Below are 26,674 nucleotides of genomic sequence, written 5' to 3'. Positions count from 1 at the left end.
TGGAAAACCTATATTTGACTCTGTGAGTTTCACGGCTTCTCAATTCAGTACTCAATAAAGTACTTTTTCTAAAGATACTAATTGTGATATCAATGGATGTGATATTTTTATATCCTATAAGGAGATGTATCAACATTTGTAAGATCTGTACAACTCAAATCCATATTTTCCAAATAATGCTTACTAATTACAAAATCACACACTGCTAAAAGAGCCACTGGAAGTACATATAAAGCAATGGTTTATAATGTACTGAAGTACAAAAAGTTAACTGATGTTTTCAGACTGCACATTAAAACTAACCTTTAAGAAATGATTACTTGCTGAGTTTTGGTGAAGTATCAAAAAGAATATCCACAATTATCTGAAAAGCCAAAATATTCATCTCTTCCAACAACACATATGTGAAACAGAACTTTCTTTATATACTTTAACCAAACCAGTATGTTGCAACAGATGAAATCTAAAAGTAGATATAAGAATCTAGCTTTTATTAAGCCAGACATTACAGAGCTTTGTAAAAGTCTAAATAATGCCATTCTTCTGTTTTGGAAAACAGTTATTTTTCACTTAAAATGCATTTTTTTTTTAACTCCTTTCTTTTTGGGGGAAAGAAGCAGGAGGGGTAAAGGGAGAGGAAGAGAGTATCTCAAGTAGACTTCACACTGAGCATAGAGCCCAAATGCAGGGCTCAATTCCACAATCCTGAGATCAGAACCTGGGCCAAAACCAAAAGTCAAATGCTTAACAGGCTGTGCCACTCAGGCATGCTTCTAAGTTTATTATTTTTAAAAATATTTATTTAATATATATTTTCAATTTGTTTTAACTTTCAATGTGATAAATTTTGATAACTAACCTAAATAAACAAAAGCTCAGAGGTCTTCAAAAAAATCTGGATGTCTAAAGGGGGAATCCTGAAACCAAAAAGTTTGAGATCCACTAGTCTAAATCACCTAGACATACTTTAAGTGATACAAAAATATTCTGTGGATGCTACTGTAATCTCTTCCTATTGGGCCAGTTCTGTAAGTAGAAAAGACTGAAAGTGGGAAATTCTACACCTAAAAATAGTATCAAACCAGCTCTTCCCACCATCTCAAGCAACATTCATTCATATAAATAAGTGATTCTACACTAGAGGAGGATTATGTATAAAACTTCACAAAAATCTCATTTTGGCAGAGAATACCTTTTATAGGGTGAAAAATGAAAAGTTTATGTGTAACATTACAGTCTTAAATGGATGAAAAAGAAATGCAGGAAACAGTCCGTTAATTATTTGTACTCCCCAAAGAGAATATTTAAGTCCAAATAAAATAATGTAATAATGTTGTGTGATTTACCTACTTCCTTCAGATTTGGAAACTAGAGATATTTACGTCTATCAAAGGGCATTTTCATTTCTAGGTTACTCATCTCTGCAGCAAAGAAAAACTCAAGGATTTTTATGATGAAAAAATAACTAAAATGTATCCTTTCTTAAAAATCCCTAAACACTTAGAAATTATCCAAATTCTAAAATTTCCAAAGTCTAAAAACAATGTATTTAAAGACTCTGGGGAAAAAGAAAAAAAAAGAGACTCTGAATAGCTTTAAAAACCTGTATGTATACTCCAGTTGATTTTATAGTGCAAATACCTTGTTTGCCATCTTACATTAGTTACAGTAAACAATCAGTGAGACATGAAGTCTTCGGCAATAAACATTTAATCAGCCATTTTCAAGGGCACCTGCGTGGCTCAGTTGGTTGAGCATCCCATTTGGCTCAAGCCATGATCTCGGGGTCATGGGATGGAGCTCTACACTGGGTTCCATGCTCACTAGGGGTGGAGTCTACCTGGGATTCTCTCCTCCTCCCTCTCTCCCCCTCTCCCTGCTTCTGTGTGCATGTGTTTGTGTACATGCATGTGAACAAACACATGTACTCTCTCTTTCTCTAAAAATAAATAAAACCTTTAAAAAAAAAAAAAAAACTCTTTTCCCCACTTATCAAATCAGCTTTGTAATATATGTATATGCTGTCTTCGTGACAAGTCATCAAGGAAGGAAGAGTCCCCACAGAGGAAAGAGTATTTAAGACATGTCCAAATAGACCAAGAGGAACTTGCTAGAGGATGCAGGGAAAGGGCATTCTAGGTAGGAAGAAATAACTATAAAAAAGGATACAGGCTTCAAACATGGAGTGTACAGAAAACAACATGACTCTGCTAAAGCAGAAATGGGAGGTAAAAAATGGGAAATAAGAATTTGAAGAACGTTATCATTTGGATTTCACTCTGAAGATCACAGGGGACCATAAAGATTGAAAGTGATACAATTAGATTCATGAATTAGATCTAGTTATTACAAAGATATCTTTTTAGGTGTATAGGATGAAATAAAGACCGAAAAAAAACCTGGAGGCAAAGAGACTGGCAAAGGCTAACACAGGTGAGAGATTAAGAGCTTAATTGAAGGTTATACAACTAAGGAGAAAGGGTTAGAATTGAGAGAATTTTAGGAACTGGGAGTAACAAAACTTGGAAATAAGAAAAAATATGAGAATGAAGAGGAACAAAAGACATAAAAGAAAATTCCTTCTTCCCTGGTTTCAGAAAACAGAATTCAGATAGTATTTTAATTTCATCAAGATGGAATAAAGAATAAATAATGGGACAGAGGACAAGGTGCATGAAATAAAATTCAAGTTTGGACATACTCCATTCAATTACTAAAGGAACACCAGACAGAGACAGATAGATACTGATTGGGAGATTGACATAGGAAAGAAATTCTACTTGGGCTCATTAACAGAAAGGACAGTAAAAGTCATGGAATTAGGGGTGCCTGAGTGGCTCAGCTGGTTAAGCATCTACCCTTGACTCAGGTCATGATCCCAGGGTCCTGGGATCAAGCCCCAAGTTAGGCTCCCTGCTCAGGGGGGAATATGCTTCTCTCTCTCCCAATGACTCTACCCCTGCTCCTGCCCTCACTCGTGCCGGCTCTCTCTAATGAATTTTTAAAATCTTAAAAAAAAAAAAAAAAAGCCACATAATAATTAGATTACCCAATGAAAGTACATGAAGTGAAAGGAGAGGGGAGAGGAACCCAAATTCAGGACACCAGAAAACACCAGTATTATAAGAGGATCAGGAGAAGAGGAAGAAAAGGAAGAGTCAGGGAAGGAAACTGAGCAGAAAAACACAAATGAGAAGAACCAAGGAAGAATAGTTATCACAAAAAGTAATGAAAGAAAAAACTGTAAACATCAATGGTAAATACTGTTAAATGATATGGGCAGAGCAAGTAAGATAAATAAATAAAAAAAAAAAGACAAAGTTTAAACTGGACTTAGTAATTATGTCATTATTGGCAACCCTGACATGAACTTTTTTTTTTTTTTTTAAATAATGATGGGAGAAGACAAGACAGCAGTGGTATGAGGAGGAATGCATAAAAGATGAAAAAAAAAAAAAAGATTGAGGGTTTGCTTTTACTTCCCCCTACCTTCCCAATTATTTACTCATTCAAACACCTGAGAATGTGACAGACATTTACTAAATGATTATGGGATGAAATTAAGAGTTGGTAAGAGAATTACATAAACTGGCTAGCTTAAAAAACAAAAAACCTATAAAAACAATCTTGAAAAAAAGGCAGATACGGGGCGCCTGGGTGGCTCAGTGGGTTAAGCCGCTGCCTTCGGCTCAGGTCATGATCTCAGGGTCCTGGGATCGAGTCCCGCATCGGGCTCTCTGCTCAGCGGGGAGCCTGCTTCCCTCTCTCTCTCTCTGCCTGCCTTTCCGTCTACTTGTGATTTCTGTCAAATAAATAAATAAAATCTTTGAAGAAGAAAAAAAAAAAAAAAAAAAAGAAAGGCAGATACATCAAATCTCAGGAGAATTAGTAATCTCAATAAGAGGTGCTGATGAAGCCAAATGTGAGCATTCATCTAAATTCTGCTATATTGTTTCTATTCTGAAGATGGCAAGAGCCCCTGACACAAGAAAGTAACGCACCTCAAAAGAGAGAGGACTCCAGCACAATTTAAACTAGAAGAGGAACTCAAACCAAAGTTGGCTTCAGAACTGGTTCTCAATGGTTTCTTAATGAGGAAAAACTGGAAAATGGTATGAGAATCTCAGAGCATAATAAACTTACTATATAATGATTATATAAAACTAAAGATTGTGTAAATTGACATGCTAAATGAGAAGTATTATTTAAAAAGTATTAAAGTTTTGTATCTCATTAACAACCCTCTAATTCTTTTTCTGTAAGATCTTCTACTGAACATGTGACGTTTCATGAATGTTTGCTGTACATTTCATACATTCTTTTTTTTTTTTTTTTAAGATTTTATTTATTTATTTGACAGAGAGAGAGGCCACAAGTAGGCAGAGAGGCAGGCAGAGACAGAGAGGGGAAGCAGCTCCCTGCTGAGCAGAGAGCCTGATGCAGGCCTCGATTCCAGGACCCTGAGTTCATGAACTGAGCCGAAGGCAGAGGCTTAACACACGGAACCACCCAGGCGTCCTCTCTTTTTTAAAAAATCAGGTTAAATACTGTTTTTTTTTTTAATCAAGTTAAATAAATTTCCTTCGAATTCTAATCTGCTAAGAATTTCAAATAGCGATGGGTGTTAAATGTTACCCAAAAAGAAGTATTTTGTACAAATTATTTGCCCTTCCAAATTATTAATACATTGAAGAGATGCACTGTTTTCTTCTTCTTTTAAGCCTCAAATATATATGAACCAAAGTAATAATAGTTAGTAGATATCTGATTAATGAATATGTATAAAAAACTTGATAATCAAACCAGAAGTAATTATTTTTCAATACCATGTATATTTAACTACAGTACCCAATGCTACTAAATTTTTTTTTTAAGGTTTTATTTATTTGTTTGACAGACAGAGATTACAAGTAGGCAAGAGAGGCAGACAGGCAGAGAGAGGAGGAAGCAGGCTCTCTGCTCTCTGCAGAGCAGAGAGCCCGATGCAGGGCTCGATCCCAGGACCCTGGATCATGACCTGAGCCGAAAGCAGAGGCTTTAACCCACTGAGCCACCCAGACGCCCCCAAAGCTACTAAATTTTTATCATCAAAAGTTTATAAGGGAACCCCAGTTAGCTCTCTTAATAGTCAGCAGTGGTTCTGTTTGACTAAGAATTTATAAGCTATGTGGACTTTTTGTGGAAATTAATAAACTAATGCATTAGGAACAATTTATGTTAATGGGTACATTAAAAAAATGTAAATTATAGCAACAATAATATTCTTCCTGTTAATATAGAAATTGGCTAAACAGAACTATTACAGGGATTCTCAAGTTCATTAAATGACCTTGTGAGAATGAAAACCTTACATTCCCTGCTTTAAGATCATCCTTAAATAGAATATATAGAAGCAGCAGGCATCCTAGTACCAGCTGGAGAGCATGCCATTAATTTAGTCAACAGTTCTACTGAAAGTAGATCCCAGAACAGAAGATGAGTCAAGTGTCAGCACACCCTCTTACCTGAGATGTATTCTGAATGGCTCTGGGAAAATGCCGCTCTTAAGACAATGCAAACAGTAACCCATGAGCCATCAAGAGAGTCTATTTGTAAAGACAATACAGCAAATATTCCCCATGTCAACTGTACCAAATTATATTAAAACTAAAAATAATTAAAATATCTTCAATCTAGTATTCACTTGTGTAACACCTTAGCTGAAAGCTCATTCTAATTCATCACATCAATCTCCAAAGGTGATTTAAATGAACTATTATTTAAAAAATAAATGTGCTTGAGAGTACAGAGAAGTAGGTCTAGAAATAACTGCTCATCAAAAGAAAATGAAGACAAAATACTGGTTACGTTATGAAAACATAATTCTACTGGCTCTTCCAATCTACTTTAAAGATCTTAAGATGTGATGATTAAACATACTGTGGAAAATCTCATTTCCCATAAATCTGTTTTTGATTATATGTTTTTTGTAACATAAAGAGAATAGATATAATATAAAGAACTGTTTCACAATTAACCTTAACTCTAACTAGAATCAATTCATTAAATAATTATTGGGCACTTACCATGTAGATATGCACTATTATTCTAGAGGTTAGGGATACATCAGTGAATGAAACAAAATCTCTGTCCTCAAAAGCATTACAACAGAGAACTATAAATAATAGTGTTTTGTTTTGTTTTTAAGATTTTATTTGTTTATTTGACAGACAGAGATCACAAGGAGGCAGAGAGGCAGGCGGGGAGAGAGAGAAGGAAGCAGGCTCCCGCTGAGCAGAGAGCTGGATGTGGGGCTCAATCCCAGGATCCTGGGATCATGACCTGAGCCAAACTGAGCCACCCAAGCGCCCCAACAATAGTGTTTTGTCCTTATTTGAACAAAAATGTTCAGAACTCAAAAAGGGAAACTTTTAGAAGATGATGAAAATTAATTTAAAAGCTTTTTAAAAGTGTATTAAAAAAAAAAAATGAAAAAAAAAAAAAAAAAAGTGTATTAAGAATCTTAGCAAAAAAAAAAAAAATCTCTCATTGTTTATATTTAAACTTACCAATGCAAACTGATTGACCTGAATGAAGAGTATTTCCACCTCCTTTTCAGTAACTTCAGTCCCAAAGCCCTTAAATTCTTTGTATGCTTCAAGGTAAGAACGCAGCCACTGGCCCTGTAGTTGTCTGTCTGGATAGAGACTATAGTCTACATCACTCACACCTGAAATGGAAAAAAAGTAGACTAAAGATTTTAAAAACACATTATCTCTTATATACTTTAATAATCCCTAATGGAATCCTAAAATAACTAGATGTTAATCGCATTTATTAAAATAATAAACCAAAAAATCATAACGTATTCCAACTTAAATTCTAATGCACAATACATTTCATCATCATAATCAATTCTTACTGCTTCAATTTCTCCTTAAAGTGTGAAACCTTCAACCACCCACAGAAGCCCCAAATCTTCATTTTAAGAAGCACTTCAGGAAATTCTTTTGCACACTAATAATATTTAGAGCATTTCCTAGAACTGCAGCTCTAAAAACATTTTTACCATTACTCACAGAGTAAGAAATACATTTTATATTGAAACCTGATACACTCCCTTACCATTAAGTTCTACAAAAAATATGTACCCTAACTATACCTTCAACTCTGATATTTTCTAATTCTTTCCTTCTCCATTCCCTGCTTTAAAATAATTACCCCACAAATTTGGTTTTAAGATGTGCAGTTTGAGGGGCACCTGGGTGGCTCAGTGGGTTAAGCTACTGCCTTTGGCTCAGGTCATGATCTCAGGGTCCTGGGATCGAGTCCCGCATCGGGCCCTCTGCTCAGCAGGGAGCCTGCTTCCTCCTCTCTCTCTCTGCCTGCCTCTCTGCCTACTTGTGATCTCTCTCTGTCAAATAAATGAATAAAATCTTAAAAAAAAAAAAAAAAGATGTGCAGTTTGAAAAATGCTAACAAAAAATAAAGTTCATAGTATTTTGCCTAACACTCAACGTTCTTCATAAGTTGATCCAAACTTTACTTACTTGGTCTTATAACCCAACCCCTAAATTCTCCTTCATGAGTTTATATCCTACAAGCAGGTATATTCACCCTAACATTTTCTTCCTCCTTCCTGCAGTGCCTTCCTTTTGTTCTACCTGCACATCTCAAATTCTACCTAACTTGAAAGCTTTAGCTTGATTTTTTTCCTACAGAAAATCATACTAGGATCACCGTAGTTTCCTCTTTCAGATCCATAGCAGTGAATACCCATCATACTAACAAGGATATGGTGGTATCTCATACACGCACAGCTCTCTTCCCTCCCTACAGATACATGAAAATATATACAGCACATGAGTGGAGATATTAGCATGCGTATGAAAAGTTTGGTATAGGGAAATAACTGAAAACATGTTTCCAATTTTTTCCTAGTCATCTCATATACACACAGCTCTCTCCCTCCCTACAGATATGTGAAAATATATACAGCACATGTGTGGGGATATTAGCATGTATATGAAAAGTTTGGTATAGGGAAATAACTGAAAACATGTAAATTAAAACCCTTTCTAATTTTTTCCTAGTCATAACCTAAAGTATATGAAAATATAGAAATGCATGAATATATACAAATACAAATTCAGCAATGAAAAGTTCCTACTAAGTATAAACCATATAGGAGAATTTCCTAATCTTTAGTTTTAGAACATTTTGTGTGTTTCCAAATATACTCATAAAATGTATTTTAAATTAATTCCCTTTAAAATAAACCTGAAACTTCTATACTTGAGAGTGATAAAAGACTAATTTTCAGGGGTAAAATGGAAAGCTTTACAATTATTCATAGCCAAAGACAAAAAAAAAAAAATTATTGAGCTTCTTATTCCTAAAGTTCAGGTATACCATGAAAATAACAAAGTCTTTGAAATAATTTTGTAATTTTAAATCCTAGTTCTCTGTATTTTACTGTGATCTTGGTAAATTACTTTCTCCATTTGTAAACTGGGAATAACCCAACTTACAAGAATGTGAAGGAAAAAACCAGATGAGATTTATGAAGCACCTTATACTACATCAGGTCTTACTCTAAGCCACAAGTATTAGTTCTTTTCTTATTTTCCTTAAGGAACTAAGGAAAGGATCATCTCTTCTCCTTCCTCCAATAATAAAGAAAAACAAAGAACAACGTCAGAAAAAGGTTAAAAAATATTGTTCCTACTCCCAGGTGAACTTCTCAAAGGAAAAACTTCAAACCAAAAAAACAATTCTAAAGGTATCATTTCAAAGTTATATATGTTGCTCCACTAGTTAAGCTTGGATTTTACCTGCAAATTCATTGAAATGATTTCCGATATCATATGCCAAGTAGTTGTATCCAGAATATTCATAATCAATGAACTGTACATCACCTATGTGAGACACAAAAACAAAGACATAAGAAATCATATATAAGATGAGAAAATCCCTATGCTATTTGTAATTAACAGCTTCCAAAATTTTGTCTCATTGTATGTGCTTGGTTACATGCACTTCTGAGACAATACAGGGTAAGGCTGTGAATTTTATGGCAATGAGCTTTACAAAATTCAAATTATATACTGTCAACAGCTTCTCTGTGAACATTAATGTCCACTATATTAAAGAAAAGTCAAAATAATCATTCTCCAAATTCAAACAAAACCAAAATATCTCTTTCACCACAAGGGGGCATCAGTCACTTAAAAATTCAAGTTTAATTAGAAATGAACAGTTAATCTTTGAAAACTGTTAATAAGCTATCTCAATTTTAACAAAGTATGATACTCTGAAAGTAAACTGACAAGCTACTTTACATATATAAATCAAATATAAACTTTAAAAGACTTAAATTCTGTGAACCCTGCAATTACACTATCATACTTGATTACAAACTTAACAATATACCTAATTTAAGAAATTAGTTGCTATAAATTCTGATTTTCCTGCAATGCTACGTAAATAAGATTTCTAATAGCATACCTGAGCAGCATTAAGGTGGTTGTTTTATCTTTTAAAAAAAACAAAGGTACAGTCATTTATAATAAACTTTTTTTAATTTGAGAAATTTTTACATAAGCTAGATTCCTAGTCTAAATTAATGCTAAATATATATGCATATTTCATTATATTTCTCCAAAGACAATCCTGTTCCACCAGCCCAAGAGACAGACTCCTGCTCAGGAACATTCATTTTTGAGTACTAAGTATTATAGAGGGTTTGTCTCAACAAAGATGTAGGTCCTTCTTAAAGAGAGATAAGAGAAAAAGTTTGAGAGAGAGAGAGAAAGTTAGAGACGTTAAAAAAATAAAAATAAAAATGGGTCACTGTCAACACCAGGCATCACAAACTCAAAGGCTTACAGGGTCATACAGTTAAAATGGATACACGAACAGAGATGGCTGTAAGAACAGTTTCTAAGCAGCTTATATTGAGAAAATGCATAGCAAATGCCTAGTTACACTGTCTTTTAAACATCAAACTAAAGGAACGAAACAAACTCCTGGTCTGCACGAAATGGCATTTCCTAAATAAAAGAACTCTTGAACTATATCATCTTGATACAGATATATATATGTTTAATTTAGGGGTATATGTTGATCATATCCAAACTCAGAAAAAGAGAATTACATAACACAAAAATATCATGGCAAATGGAGTATTTTACATAAAAGCAAAAAAGTTTTTAATGTAATTGCATTAGTATGTAATTCTGAATTTGTATAAATAACAGTCAAGTCTAGAGTAAATTAAGTGAGCATCTCCAGAGTATCAAAACCGTTATCAAAATCTACACACTGACAAAATAAATATAAAGTTTTAAAATGTTGGTGACTATAATAAATCACTGCTATTCAACCATCACAAGTATTATAGTCTTAAATTCAAAAAACTATCCCACAGAAAGTCTTAAAGTTAACCAAATCACTTTACTAAATTGCAGAATAGAAGTGAGTTTGTTCTAGATACCACTGGGAATAAGAGGGTGAAGACCACCATCGTGATTAAATACTCTGCACCCATGAAAAAAAGTTTCATTTTCAAACTTAATCTTAGCCAAAAGGCCGAGAAGCGATAAAAGTTTCATTTTCAAAAATTATTTGATGACCAGGAAAATTACAAATGTTATATGAAAAAAAGATACAAAAGAGTAAACACAGTGATCCAAATTATTAAAATATTATGCCTGGAGAGAGAGAAAAGAACACATAATGCATAGGGGGGAAAAGATGAATGGAAATTAACCAAAACAATACGTTTCAACTGGTTTCTTTACAGGTGAGAGACAAGTGACCTTTTTTCCCTTGTATTTTAAACTACTTACAATAAACATTACTTTCAGAAGGAAAAAAATGACAGTTTAAAAAGATTATGAATTCCCTAAACAAAATTGTCAATAGATAAGAGACTAATTAATAAACAGTGATCTGGGATATACCTATCCAGCCAGCCTTAAGAAATCAGGATTCAAGAAGATTCAACAGGTTGCACAGCTGAGCCAACCAAACAGTTTTAATACACAGGTTTTTTTAAATTGCAGCTGTTGATTGCTTTAACTCTTTAAACACAAATTCTTGTAGAGCTCATATTAACTGTTACATGCCAATAAAAATACACAGCCCAGTCCTGAAGCTTACTTTTGCCACATAAACAGAAGCTTCAATTTCAATTTTCAAAATTATATTTAGAGTTTGGCAAATACAGTTAAAATGGCAGGTAAAAATGCCTGCTTGTAAATACAATTTAAATAAAGCATAGATCATTTTAACAAAAGCTAAAAATCCGTTTCAGTATGAAAATTTTAGCAATGACTTTTTGTAGTAGCATTAATTCATTAAAACTAGCCTTTATTTTTAAATGCAATGTTGAGTTTATAAATAATGAAATTTAAAAAATAAGAAAATGAAGCTAACAAGATACAGATGAGGCTGTTACCAGGCTCCGTGCATGTGAACAAGTGATGCGATAAACCTCCAGTCAGTGCGTTTAAGAAGCACGGGGTGCGCCGCCACATGGCAGCAACAATGGCATACCTAATCTGTAGCAGATGAAGAAAATTTGGCAAACTCACATTTTACAAGACACAAAGCTTAAAAGGAAAATTGTTTTTTAAAAAAATCTGTATTAACTATTCTTTTTTCAAACTATTGCAAACAAAGTGGAACTCAACCTTAAATTTAATCTTTTGCAACAAAATAAAATTAAAGAGGCCTACTTCACTTATTTTGGGTGCCAGAAAAATCAAATTACTGTAAAATGGTTTCCTACTAACAGAAAACTTTTTTCCTTGCATAAATCTAACTTCTGATTTCTTAAATTTCCAATTGTTTAAAGGAACATCCACATCACTATTAATAATTAATTGCTCATATGAGACAACTACCTTGTTAAATTCTTTAAGACATGAATTTTTAATTGAGGTTTCAAGGATGGAAAAAAATGAGACTACTCCCTAAATTTTTTTTTACAAAATTTTATATGTATGTTCATTTTCTGAGGGCCTTCTCAAATTTCTAGATAACTCAAGGGATCCCTGACCTCTAAAAAAGTAAAGAAGCATTGCTTTAAGGGTTAAGACTATGTATTATTTATCTTTATATAATTAGCACACTGAATGCACATAATGGGTAAATCATAAGATTAAAGAATAACATTATATCCCAATTTTTCAAAAGCTACATTTTTCTTTTCATTACTTTATTTCCTGTGTATCTACACAGAAATGAAATCCACACATTACTGAGTTTAGTTGTTCAAATCTTAGTACAGCTGAAAACAGCCAATTTTTAAAGTACTTCAAAACCCCCAAAATTAATTTATTAATTAAGGCTATAAAATTCACATGCTACATTTGTTTGGATTCCCTTATTTTGTTAAGGAGAAAGGGATAAAAATAAAAACTAAAATAACCAATATGAGAACTTGAAAACCTTTTCGACTCACTCTACTTACTCTGCAGTGTTAGGTAAGGCAGAAAGAGAACAAAGAGAAAAAATAACCAATTACAGTACTGTTAGCAAAATGCTTTTTCTCTCATACAAAGAAAGGGAATATTCTGCTCTGAGAAACTTTCCCTTCATCCCTCACTCTGGTGGTCCAGTAGTACCTGTGTATACCTTCACCACAATGCTCATCATTATGAACATAAATATCTGTTTCATGATCTGACTCCTCCACTACATGGAATATGGCTTCCTGGAAGGACACTAGGTCCCTTTAGTTGTTCATCATGCAATCCACACAGTAATCTCTAGCAGACAGTAAGTATTTAAATGCTTATAAATGGAGGGCTTTGCACAGAATGCTAGACACAATCATAACACACATATTTAAATGGGTAGTGGCAAAGAAGGAATAAGCATTAAACACTAAGAACAAAGTATGTCATTTCTGACATTCTTATCCACGTATATGCTTGGACATATAGTGGGATGAATGAATGAAAGAACACTGAGCTAGTAACTATTTTAGGCAGCTCTTCCTTTATAGTTCAGGTTTTTATAGTCCATTTAAGCTTTCGATAACTTGATTTTAAGGGTATTTTATTTGATGGTAAACAGTAACCAGAATACACGTTAAACAAGGTTAAGACTCCTTCATAAAAAGTTCACCTTGGAAAGTACAGGTTACCAAATACAAAAATAAATTTGTATTTACTTAAATTTTAAAACAAAACCAACAACAAAAAACCTGTCATTAAAATATCAATGAGACAACCAAACCACAATATCTTTCATGAATACTAACTAGAGTGGGAAGATTTAGAGCCAATCAAGTGACTGAGAATGGTGCCTCACACATTTTTTATTTATAATGTGTAAATGTGTAAACTCTAAAGAAAAACCTGATTTACAGTATAATTCCCAGAAAAAGCTTTCTTTTTCTTCCACTCATGTATATTTCTTTAAAATAGCTGTAAATCAGCATCTTGTATTTCAATGATAGTGAGAGAAAAAAAATCAATGACTACCATTACTAAAATTTAAATTTCTGTATTAGATCTTTATATGACCTTTTAATGAAGAAATGGGGAGAGGGAGAGAAATGAAACAGCTACCAATAAACATTCAGACAGAGCACCAAGACATGAGAAAACATACTCAAAAGCTTTAGCAATTAACTTCTAACATGGCAGCAGTTAAAAGGGTTAGTTGAAATTAAAATATTAGAATTGAAGTCAGTTAGTCTAAGTTGAAATTAAAATACTAGAATTGAAGTCAGTCTATAAGCAATACTACAATTCATTCTACTTAATAAATTCTTTTTAAAAATAATGATTAATTTAAAACATGACTGACAGTTCTGGAAGCAAGAACACTGCTTCCGGTTCTCTTACTACGTAATAAATTCTATCATCATATCATTAAGTATTCTTTCCTTACCTTTTTAAGATGTCATTTCACTGAAGGCAAGGAATGGGCCGTTGTTTACCAACCACCTAATTCCTGGCACTAACTTTTCAAAAATCTTGACAGCTACCATCACCTTCAGAAAGGAAGCTCACTCTTCTCCCACATTCCTGTGTCCTGTCAACTGACATGGTGAGAACAGGTAGAGGCAGTATTTCTTCCTGTGATGCCTACCATCTCCTGTAACATTCACAGGTGCAGAAGCCTATATAAACTGCAGGTGCTCACAGTCTTTGTGTATGTGTGTGTGTATAAATATGTACTTACACATTCATACACACAAACATATATACATATTTAAACTTTAGTCACTCAAGTTAGACTTAAGATAAAATCTGGAAGCTGCGCTTAAAGACAAACTGAATTGTCATTTCATACCTATAAGCCATAATTGCCCTAGTTATGAGACACAGTCAACCATTGGCTTATGTAACTATTTTCACTTTTTCAGAATCAAGTACATTTTGTAAAATGCATCCTATAAACATAATAAAGAGGTTGGCAAACTATGTATGCTCAGGCTAAACCCAGTCCACTGTGTGGTTTTGTAAATAGTGTAGAACACAGTCACATGCATTTATTAATGTATTATCTGTGGCTGTGTTTGTGCTACAAAGGAGTTGAACAGTTTCAAAAGAGGCTGTAATATGGTACACAAAGACTAAAATATGTACTATCTTCACCTTAGAGAAAAAGTTTGCCAACCCCTATTATAATAGCAGCAGCTGTGTGCTACCAAGTACCTACTCCAATGCTACATACTTTATATACATGATCTAAAATTTTGTCAGCAACCATTTTAAGTAGGTATTACCTCTAAATTAGAAATAAAGCAAATTAAAAGTTCTAAATTATTAAAAAGTATAAAAACTCCATGGAAACCTGTTAAATATGCAGATTCCTAAAACCATCTATAGAAATTCTTGTTCTTAGATGGAATCCAGAAAACTTCATTTTTTCCAACTACCTTGGGTGATTCTGGTGCAGAAAGTCAAGAATCAAATATAAGCACTTAATAAAGAGATACAAAGCAGGTGCCTGGCTGGCTCAATCAGTGAAGCATATAGCATGCTAGACCTCGCAGGTCTAAATCCAAGCCCCACATCAGGTGTAAGAGATAACGATAACATCTTACAAAAAAAAATAATAATTTGCCTAGTATCACCTAGTTCTGTATGTGATTGAGCAAGAATGTGAACCTAAGTGCACCAGTTCCAACATCTACATTCTTTCCAACTTCTCTTAGTTGTAACTAAGCTCTAAGACATCTGCTTTTAAGAGTTACTTAGAAATGTTTAATCTGGTGACAATATAAAAAATCTAAGTTATTATGGTTGAAAGTTACAGTGGAGACTACAAGTTGATCCAGTATGAATTCATGAAGTTTAACTAAAATCTGCACTTCTGAGAAATGAAGGGTCTGAAACATACTACAGAGAGATACTGAGCTTGATGATGTTAAAGCCCATCTCTCGGCTTTCATCTTATTATATTTATATATTTTTAATTCAAGTGGGTACAAAATAGTGAAGTGCTGAACTCAAACCACATGAATGACTTAACAAGTGATAAAAAATTAAACGCATCTGTGAATATAATATGCAACTTACTTATTCAATGTAAAAATTATTTTAATCTCAAAACACATCACCCTTAGCTTATAGATACTATAACAAGTTAACCAGTTAAGGTAAAGAATTTTTGCGGTTCCTAGTTCTAATTATAATTAACCTCGTTGAGATTGCAGCTGTAAGTACTAAATCTATAGTCTAAACTTTGTTCATTAATAACTAAATTTATAGTTTATAATTCCTTAAGCACAAGGAACGCTATCTTCTCCTTATAACTAAAGGCAAATATGTCATACAGTTATATTATTTTAAACAATTAGCTCCTAATTTGAAACACATAATAATACAAGGAACAAAGCTTCTGCCACACTCTCATGAGTTTTAGATTCTACTTGAACATTCCAACTGTATTTTCTTAATGCTATGTATCAACTAATCACATAGCAATTGATTCTTTTTTTTAGTGGATGCCATAAAGTCCAAACTTGCCTTCCTAAAAGATACTATAAAACCACTGGTAAGGAAAAATAACAGAAACATATCCATAACTAACACACAAATATAACCACAAAGACAAGAAGAAACAAATGGTACACAGTAGACTCTTGAAGAAAGGAAAACTCTAAAAAAAAAATACACAAAATAGTTACATTTGTTGAACTGTGAAATTCATTCTTCTGTGTAGGGAAGAAAAATTAGGCACAAAAATATGATTTAGGTAACTCCTGGTAAAATAAGCAAATGACAATCTTAAAATCTTAGCGTCAAACTGAAACAGAAAGATTCTGTCTGAAAATATGAGAACTTTTCATATCACTGATCAACAGTTTAGATAGGCAACTGATTGAAAGTAAAAATGTATTTTTTTAATACCTAAGACAAAGTAATCTGATTTTTTTGGTCCCTTATATTTTAGTTTTATAAATAAGTTTGCTCTGTGAAATGAATATGCAAAAGAAACTTATAAAATAAAAATATGAAAAGTTAAAATATATTCCAAAGGAAATAACAGATTCTCTTTGATTAACTTGCAGTTAAAAATAAAGCTGAGTGTCCACTTCAACAAGATGAAGTCCCTCACTTGAAATTCCATTATATAGGATGTGTTATTTGGTCTTGCACTGAGCTTAAAAGCTAATACATTGTTTTAATGTATAACTAATACCTTTCTCTGTCTCACAAATGGCATTGAGATTTGGTTACTAGTATATAACATATTCTATACATAACAATTATATATAATTTATCGACAATAAATAATAAAGAACACTGTCAAGTACACCATGGTTTAGGGTACACCGGAAGATTTTTTTTTTTTTAAGTTTCCATACAAAGACTTCACAACATTCAAAATAAAGATGTCAGCTCAATGTATTTTTAAAAAATAGAATCTCTAATCCACACTAAAATATAAAATGTATTCAAACATATTTTTAAGAATACGTGCTTCAATCTACCATCCTTGACAGTGCTCTTTGGTTGATTTCTTCAAGTAAAAGTTAGTTATAAATATAAACCACCTTTGCATTGAACAGTAACAACTTAAAATCTATTAAGAATGGTCACAATAGTAATTTCATAGTATTATGACCACTTAATCAAACTGTTTGACTTTAGTATCCTTACAAAAGCACAATTTTGAATGAAAATAGTCTTCCAACTATAATGCCTATTCTCAAAACTGGTTTCCTTTAAAATGCAAGTTTCACAGTTTCAGACTTTTTGAATTAATACTAATAATCCTTCAACCAAAACTGTATTTTCAAATTTCAATTCAGCATTGAAGGGGCATCTACATTTTAGCAACCAAACCTCAAACCACTTTATCCAATAATATAATACAACCAGTGTCTCTTAAATACGGAAACAGAGAATTTGAATACACCAAGATATGAACAATCACAGAAAACATTTCACCAAAAACTATCACTATCTGTATCTCAAAATTACTAAAACTATTTCCAAAGCTTCTTGATTACTTTAACAGATATAAATTTCAACAAGTACAAATAACATTTACTCCATATGTGGCTCTCTCCTTAATCAAAATATCTAACAAATCAGAATCAACAGGTAATAGAAAATCTGGAAACATATTTGCTTCTAATACTGTTGTCCTTCCCAATACTGAGAAAATTCTGTATTTATTAAGACCAGTGCAATGTCAGTTGGTTTTTCAATAACCCCCATTACAAGCAGGTACATTTTCAAACCACGAATTACCAAATAGGTTTCACAGTTAAATTTAAAAACAAAGTCATTTCATCATTTTTCATTTAAAACTCTTAACAAGAACCACAAATTTTCTAAGAAACATAATTTATACAAATATATAGAGAATATATATTCCTAATTTAACAGTTACCATGACTTTACAACCTAAAAGAAAATCTTTTAGACTTCATGTTTTTAATCCTTACATATGAATTAAATTTAGCAGTATAAAGATCAAAGGACCATTAAGAACATCAAAGAAATCAACTTTACTTACTGCTAAGGTCAGATACCTACCTTGTTTCTCATTGTAGATTATATTCTTACACAATAGGTCATTATGGCAAAGCACAACAGGTGAGCCCAGGTTGGAAAGAATCTCCTTCATCCAAGTCATTTCTTCCTGAAGAATCTGAGAGCTTGGGATATCACTTAAAAACCTTTTAGTTTAAAAAAAAAAAAAAAAAAGTTATATATTGCTTATATTAATGACTTTTTTCACGTTTAAAGACTAACATCTATTTTTAATGAATTCTTTCCATTCAATTACATAGACTCCTGAATTAAACCAAGCGAATTATTACAAAAGCTGGAATAAAGGAAAATCTTTACTTAATGAACTTAATACGAGTAAAACAAACTAAGCAAGTTAAAATGCAGGGCAGTAAAGTAAAAAATCTGTTATTACAAAATTGGAGGAGAAAAGTAATACATATACTTAATAGATAACATTTAGTAAGCACTATTCTAAATGTTTTACATTTGTCTCCAAGACAAAAAAAGTTCAATAAAAAGAAGTATATTATTTAAAGCTACAAGACAGTTTATTAAAGAACTAAAACATCAAAAAAAAAAAATAAAGAAAGAAAAAAATAAAGAACTAAAACATCTATTTCAAGCTTTGAAGGGTGAATGCAGTACAAATCAGCTAAATTTACCTATCACAGTCAACAGACAACTACTATTGATAAACCTTATCAATTCTATGATAATCATAGACATTATCTATGATAATCATATCATAGAATACTCCATGATCTATTATAGAAACGGTCTCAGAATAGTGAGCCTGGGAAGTATGGTAGGTAGAGTGGCAAACAGGACTGGAAATCACGGCTTTTTAATTCTTCGGTCTTCTGAACTCTTCATTACACCACATGTATATTCATTTGATAAAAGTAAAATGAAACAAAAATATGGTGCTACCACTCATTCCTCAATAGCACCATCTGGCTTTAAAAATTGCTGTTAATTTATTCTTTCTCTCCCTTTAGCACTGTTTTCTTCATTCTCTCTCAACAGTCTCTCAAATTGCAGCCTTACTTTTCCATTTTACAATATAATAAAGATTCTCTATCAGTGAACTTAACTTTAATGAATTTGCCTATTGAGGTGGTTGCTGCCTGTTATTATTCCACTACTGTATTCTTCTTTACATACAGCTACCAAAAATAACCCTTATATACTTTTTTCAAGATGATGCAATGGTTCAAGAAATCTATTTGAAAGGTACAGAGTTGACTAGAAGTAACAGAACTGAAAGGATTGAACATGATAATTACAATCATATACAAACAAAAAGGAACAGAATGTGAACAGATTTTTTAATGTTTTAATTGTTTTTAAAGTTTTAGTTTTAGATTATCTATTAGGGCAGGGTGCTTTTTGCATGCTGTTCTACATATGTTGTATATACTAACTCAATTAACCCTCATAAAAACTCTAATGGGTAAATATACTATTCTTATTATTTCCATTTTAATTTTGCCTAAGATAAAACAGCAGAACTATTTTCTTTTTTAAAAGATTTTATTAATTTATTTGACAGACAGAGATCACACGTAAGCAGAGAGGCAGGCAGAGACAGAGGGGGAAGCAGGCTCCCTGCTGAGCAGAGAGCCTGATTCGGGGCTTGATCCCAGGACCTGGAATCATGACCTGAGCCAAAGGCAGAGGCTTTATTAACCCACTGAGCCACCCAGGCGCCCCATCACAGCAGAACTATTCAGTGGCAGAATTACGGCTTCATCCTAGGCAGTCTGGTTCACAATCTTGTACTCTTAACCTACACAATACTATACTGATATATCTCAAAAAGTTGAGAAAACCATACATTCACTACTGTCACCTACTTCTTCATGATTTTTAAATTTTTCAATAAAATAGTTACTTCAAAAGAGAATTTTGTCATTTCCTGGGTATCTAGCACAACTGACACATTTGCAGATGTCTGCCTATCTCAGTTAAAAGGGTATACTATTCCTAACAAATTCAGAGTTTGATAAACTACCTACAAATAAAAACATATTCACTGAGTGAATCAAACTAAACTCTGAAATAATAACTCAACAGAGCAATGAATTATAAGAAGTAAAAAGAATTATGAATTGTAAGAAATAAGAAAAACTCTATAGGTCCTGCCTGTCTCTATTATTCTTAAAATGAAAAATTCCTGAATACAAGAGTTGGGAGTATGTTTTGGATATAAAGGAGAAAACAGAATTCCTAATTTTTGTACCAATAATAATCACACTATAAAAACATGTTCATATAATTTAGATTCTAAATGCTAATTTATAAATTTTTAATAAAAAATAATGAATTACCTTACTTGGAACCTGGGGAGTCAGATTTACAAAAGCTGAGTAGGACTCCAGTAATTGATTTTTCAACCTCATAATCTAGGACTTGAATAGTCTCAGTAAACTAAGACAACCTAAACTTTTTCACACTCTAATATTACTACACTGCCCCAAAGCAAATCTCTAGGTCTATTTAAAACAGCTTTGAAAAAAAAGAATTCTTATAAAAAGGGCTCCATGGCCAACTCATTCTATGCAAAAAGTACCACTCATAGCAATCACTGTATTTACTTCCAAATAAATGTTCTATATTTGTTTCTTGGCTGGTCACCTCTACCCACTCCCCACCTCTATCCCACGCTTTTGTAGGGTTTTGTTGTTGTTGTCCTGTTTTGTTTTTGAGTTGGCTGAGGTAGACAGTCATATTAACGCAGTGCCACCTGAGAGTCAAATGAAATCAGTGCAAACTTAATCAAATGCAAAGACAGCAACCTAACCAGATTATATATACAAAAACCTGTAAGCATTCTCGAAAACTTCATAGCAAAACAAGGTAAAACAATTTCAAATGTAATGGTAAATTTACCTTTTATTAAGATCTTCATCTGCAAATCCTGTGGGAATGAGAGAGAAATATTTTCCCATCTTTAGCCATAGATTAGATTTGGGAATCCAGCCATTGTGTGCATGGATAGCATGGATTTTAGCAAGCTGACGTGCTATTAGCCTGTTTTAAAACAAAGCAGCATAAAAAGAAAATGTTAAGCATCATAAAGTTCGTGTCTATTCATGAGTAAACTAACTTAGTGTGCATTCATTTTATAACATGATTGCATTTTTACCTAATATAAGAGTCAAAATAATTTGTCAAGTCAACTCTCACAAAGGAAAGGCAAGGAAATGTTTAAAGCATTAGTAGGAAGAAACACCTACAATTAATTCAGTGAATAAATATTGTGTCCAAAAGAGGCTCAATGTCTGCAAGTAGGTGGTCTATTCTGATTACATAAACAATGGTTAGGACCAAACACAATTATAAATAATTTCAAAGCCCATATTAGACATTAATCTGAGATACATTTAAAGTTTGAGCCTCGTCAATGAGATTAAAGGACAAAGGGGACTAAAGTAAAAAGGTAACTGGGAAGAAAAATGGGTTACAGAAGTTCATTCTTATAACTGTGTTAAAGACAAATTTCCTGAACAAACATTAAGATTCTATGATGTCAGAATTAATCTTCTTTATTCAACAATAAAATAATTTGAAGCTGTATCTGTAGAACCAGCAACAGCAAACATTAACATAAGAATAAGCACACAAAACAGAAATAAGGTGGATCACGAGGGGGGAATAAAAGATCAATGATATCATAAGGTGAAATAATATTTGAATAATTGGGATCCAAGAAGAAGAAAGAGAGAGGGGGGCAGAAGGTATACTGCAGCAAATTATAGCAGAGAACTTCCCTAATTTGGGGAAGAAAACAGGCATCAAAATCCAGGAAGCCCAGGGAACCCCCTCAAAATCAATAAAAATAAGTCAACACCCCAACATCTAATAGGAAATCTTAACAAATCTCAAAGTAAAGAGAAAATCCTGAAAGCACATTGGGACAAGAGGTCTGTAACCTACAAGGGTAGAAACATTAGATTGTCAGCAGACCTCTGCACAGGGACCTGACAAGCCAGAAAGAATTGGCATGATATATTCAGGGTACTAAATGAGAAAAATATGCTAAGAATACTTTCTTCAGTTAGGCTGTCACTGAAAATAGAAGGAGGGATAAAAAGCTTCCAGGACAAAACAGAAACTAAAAGAATTTGCAATCACCAAACCAGCTCTACAGGAAATATTGAAAGGGATCCTTCTAAGCAGAGAGAAAGCCCAAAAGTAACATAGACCAGAAAAGAACAGACAATATACAGTAACAGTCACCTTATAGGCAATACAATGGCATTAAATTCGTATCTTTCAATAGTTACCCTGAATGTAAATGGACTAAATGCCACAATCAAGACACAGGGTGTCAGGTTGGTTAAAAAAAAACCAAGACCCACTGATATGCTGTCTGCAAGACACTAAATTTAGATGCAAAGACAGCTCCAGATTTAAAGTGAGGTGTTGAAAAAACATTTATCATGCTAACAGACATCCAAAGAAAGCTGGGGTGGTAATCCTCATATCAAATTAGATTTTAAACCAAAGACTGTAAGAGACGAGGAAGGACACTGTGTCATACTTAATAGGTCTATCCATTAAAAAGATCTAACAATTATAAATATTTATGCCCCTAACATGGGAGCAGCCAATTATATAAGCCAATGAATAAAAAAATCAAAGAAACATATGGACAATAATACAATAATAGAAGGGGACTTCAACACCTAACCCTCATTGAAATGGACAGATCATTTAAGCAAAAGATCAGCAAGGAAATAAGGGCTTTACATGACACACTGGCCCAGACAGACATCACAAATATATTTAGAACATTCCATTCCCAAGCAACAGAATACACATTCTTCTCTAGTGCAAATGGAACCTTCTCCAGAACAGATTACAACCTGGGTCATAAATCAGGTCTCAACAGGTACCAAAAGACTAGGTCCCTGCATATTTTCAGACCACAATGCTTTGAAACTGGAACTAAATCACAAGAGAAAAGTTGGAAAGAACTCAAATGCATGGATGCTAAGAGCATCCTACTAAAGAATGAATGGGTCAACCATAAAATTAAAGAAAGAACAATTTTAAAAATTCATGGAAACAAATGAAAATAAGAACACAACTGTTCAAACTCTTTTGGTTTCAGCAAATGCAATCCTAAGAGGAAAATACAGAGCAATACAAGTCTTTCTCAAGAAACAAGAAAGGTCTCAAACACAGAACCTAACCCTACACCTAAAGGAACTGAAGAATAGCAATTAAAGCCTAAACCCAGCAGTTAAGAGAAATAATAAAGATCAGAGCAGAAGTCAATGAACCAGAAACCAAAACAACAGTAGGACATCAATGAAACTAGGAGGAGGTTCTTTGAAAGAATTAGTGAGACTGATAGACCCCTGGCCAGGCTTATCAGAAAGAAAAAAGGAAGGACCCAAAGTAATAAAATCATGAATGAAAGAGGAGCGATCACAACCAACACCAAAGAAATACAAACAATTACAAAAACATATTATGAGCAACTATACACCAGCAAATTAGACAATCTGGAAGAAATGGATGCATTCCTAGAGACATATAAACTACCAAAACTGAACCAGGAAGAAAAAGAAAACCTAAACAGACCCATAACCAGCAAAGAAATTGAAGCAGTAATCAAAAATCTCCCACAAACAAGAGCCCAGGGCCAGATGGCTCCCCAGGGGAATTCTACCAAACATTTAAAGAAATAATACCTATTTTTCTGAAACTGTTCCAAAAAATAGAAATGGAAGGAACACTTCCAAACTCATTTTATGAAGCCAGCATTACCTTGATCCCAAAACCAAAGGCCCCACCAAAAAGGAGAATTACAGACCAATTACAGAGAATTACAAAATTACAGACCAATTACAGACCCATGCTAATGAACATGGATGCAAAAATTCTCACCAAAATACCAGCCAAAAGGATCCAACAGTACATTAAAAGGAATATTCACCAGAGCGAATGGGATTTATTCCTGGTCTGCAAGATTGGTTCAATATCCACAAATCAATCACTGTGATACACTACATTAATAAAAGAAAGGACAAGAAAGTGCAGAAAAAGCACTTGACAAAATATAGCATCCTTTCTTGATTAAAACTCTTCACACTCTAAGGATAGAGAGTATACACCTCAATATCAAAAAAAAAAAAAAAGCCATCTAAGAAAAACCCACAGCAAATATTACTCTCAATAGAGAAAAACTGAGAGATATTCCCCTAAGTTCAGGAACATGGCAGAGATGACTACTATCACCAATGCTATTCAACATTGTACTAGAAGTGCTAGCCTTAGCAATCAGACAAAAAAAATAAAAATAAAAGGCACACAAATCAGCAAAGTAGTCATCACACTCTCACTCTTTGCAGATGATATGATACTTTATGTAGAAAACCCAAAAGACTCCACCCCAAAACTGCTAGAACTTATACAGGAATTCAGTAAAGAGGCAGGATATAAAATCAATGCATAGAAGTCAGGCTCTCTGCTCAGCAGGAAGCATGCTTCCCCCTCTCTCTCTGCCTGCCTCTCTGCCTACTTGTGATCTCTGTCTGTCAAATAAATAAATAAAACCTTTAGAAATCAGTTGCATGGGGCGCCTGGGTGGCTCAGTGGGTTAAAGCCTCTGCCTTCGGCTCAGGTCATGGTCTCAGGGTCCTGGGATCAAGCCCCGCATGAGGCTCTCTGCTCAGCGGGGAGCCTGCTTCCTCCTCTCTCTCTCTCTGCCTGCCTCTCTGACTACTTTTGATCTGTCAAATAAATAAATATCTTTAAAAAAAAAAAAAAGAGAAATCAGTTGCATTTCTATAAATCAACAAAAAGACAGAAGAAAAAGAAATAAGGAGTCAATACCATTTACAATTGCACCCAAAACCATAAGATACCTAGGAATAAATCTAAACAAAAAGGCAAAGGATCTGTACGCAGAAAACTACAGTGTACTCATGAAAGAAACCAAGGAACACACAGAGAAATGGAAAAATGTTCCATGCTCATGGACTAGAAGAACAAATATTGTGAAAATGTCTACGTTACCTGGAGCAATCTACATATTCAACACAATCCCTATCAAAATACCATCTTTTTTTTTCCCCCCTACAGAAATGGAACAAATAATCCTAAAATTTGTATGGAACCAGAATAGACCCTGAATAGCTAGAGGAATGTTGAAAAAGAAAACCAAAGTTGGTGGCATCACAATTTGGAACTTCAAGCTTTATTACAAAGCTATAATCAACAAGACAGCATGGTACTGGCCCAAAAACAGACACATAAATCAATGGAACAGACAGAGAACTCAGAAATGAACTCTCAACTCTATGATCAACTACTGCTCGACAAGCAGGAAAGAATGTCTAACAGAAAAAAGATAGTCTCTTCCACAAATGGTGTCAGGAAAACTGGACAGCCACATGTAGAAGAATGAAACTGAACCATTTCCTTATACCACACACAAAAATAGATTCAAAATGGATGAAAGACCTCAATGTGAGAAAGGAATCCATCAAAATCCTTGAGGAGAACACAAGCAGCAACCTCTTTAACCTCGGCCGCAGCAACTTTTTCCTAGGAACACTACCAAATGCAAGGGAAGCAAGTGCAAAAATAAACTATTGGGACTTCATCAAGATGTAAAGCTTTTGCACAGCAAAGGAAATAGTCAACAAAACAAAACAACAAGTGACAGAATAGGAAAAGGTATTTGCAAATGACACATCAAATAAATGGCCAGTATCCAAAATCCATAAAGAATTTATCAAACTCAACACCCGAAGAACAAATAATCCAATCAAGAAATAGGCAGAAGACATGAACACACATTTCTGTAAAGAAGACATCCAAATGGCCAACAGACACATGAAAAAGTGCTCAACTCGGCATCAGGGAAACACAAATCAAAACCACAATGACGTACCACCTCACACCAGTCAGAATGACTAAAATTAACAAGTCAGGAAACAGACAGGTGTTGGCAATGATGCAAAGAAAGGGAAACCCTCCTACACTGTTGGTGGGAAGGCAAGCTGGCACAGCCACTCTGGACACCATATGGAGGTTCCACAAAAAGATAAAAACAGAGCTACCCTAACAACAGAGCAATTGCACTACTGGGTATTTACCCTAAAGATATAAATGTAGTGACCCAAAGAAGCACATGCATCCCAATGTTTATATACCAGCAATGTCTAGAACAGCCGAACTATGGAAAAAAGCCCATATGCCCATCAACAGATCAATGGGTAAAGAAGATGTGACATATATATACAATGGACTACTTCTCAGCCATCCAAATAAATAAATAAATAAATAAACCTTGCCATTTGCAACAATGTAAATGGAACTGTAGGGTATTGTGCTAAGCGAAAAACGTCAATCAGAGAAAGACCTCACTCATATGTATAACTTAAAAGGAGCATAAGAAAAGAGAGGAAAAGATGAAAACAAAAGAAATCAAAGAGTGAGACAAACCATAAGAGATTCTTTTTTTTTTTTTAAGATTTTATTTATTCATTTGACAGAGAACACAAGTAGGCAGAGAGGCAGGCAGAGAGAGAGAGAAGCAGGCTCTGCACTGAGCAGAGCCCAATGCGGGGCTCGATCCCAGGACCCTGAGATCATGACCTGGGCCGAAGGCAGAGGCTTTAACCCGCTGAGCCACCCAGGCGCCCCCATAAGAGATTCTTAATCATAGGAAACAAACT

General features: G+C 33.7%; 1 protein-coding gene across 2 annotated transcripts in view; it reads right to left on the bottom strand.

Moving 5' to 3' along the window:
- Positions 1 to 26,674, bottom strand: part of ETNK1 (ethanolamine kinase 1) — a 67,516-nt gene that overhangs the window by 9,364 nt on the left and 31,478 nt on the right. For both annotated transcript variants that reach the window (XM_059185759.1, XM_059185758.1), the window contains exons 3-6: positions 20,868 to 21,008; positions 17,997 to 18,139; positions 8,814 to 8,897; positions 6,549 to 6,709 (exon numbers count right to left, since the gene is read on the bottom strand). In XM_059185759.1, coding sequence (XP_059041742.1) covers positions 6,549 to 6,709; positions 8,814 to 8,897; positions 17,997 to 18,139; positions 20,868 to 21,008 — 529 coding nt within the window. The remainder of the gene's footprint in view (positions 1 to 6,548; positions 6,710 to 8,813; positions 8,898 to 17,996; positions 18,140 to 20,867; positions 21,009 to 26,674) is intronic.

This window comes from Mustela lutreola, chromosome 8 (genome assembly GCF_030435805.1).
Source record: "Mustela lutreola isolate mMusLut2 chromosome 8, mMusLut2.pri, whole genome shotgun sequence".
NCBI lineage: Eukaryota > Metazoa > Chordata > Mammalia > Carnivora > Mustelidae > Mustela > Mustela lutreola.
This window is presented reverse-complemented; position numbering and strand designations above follow the sequence as displayed.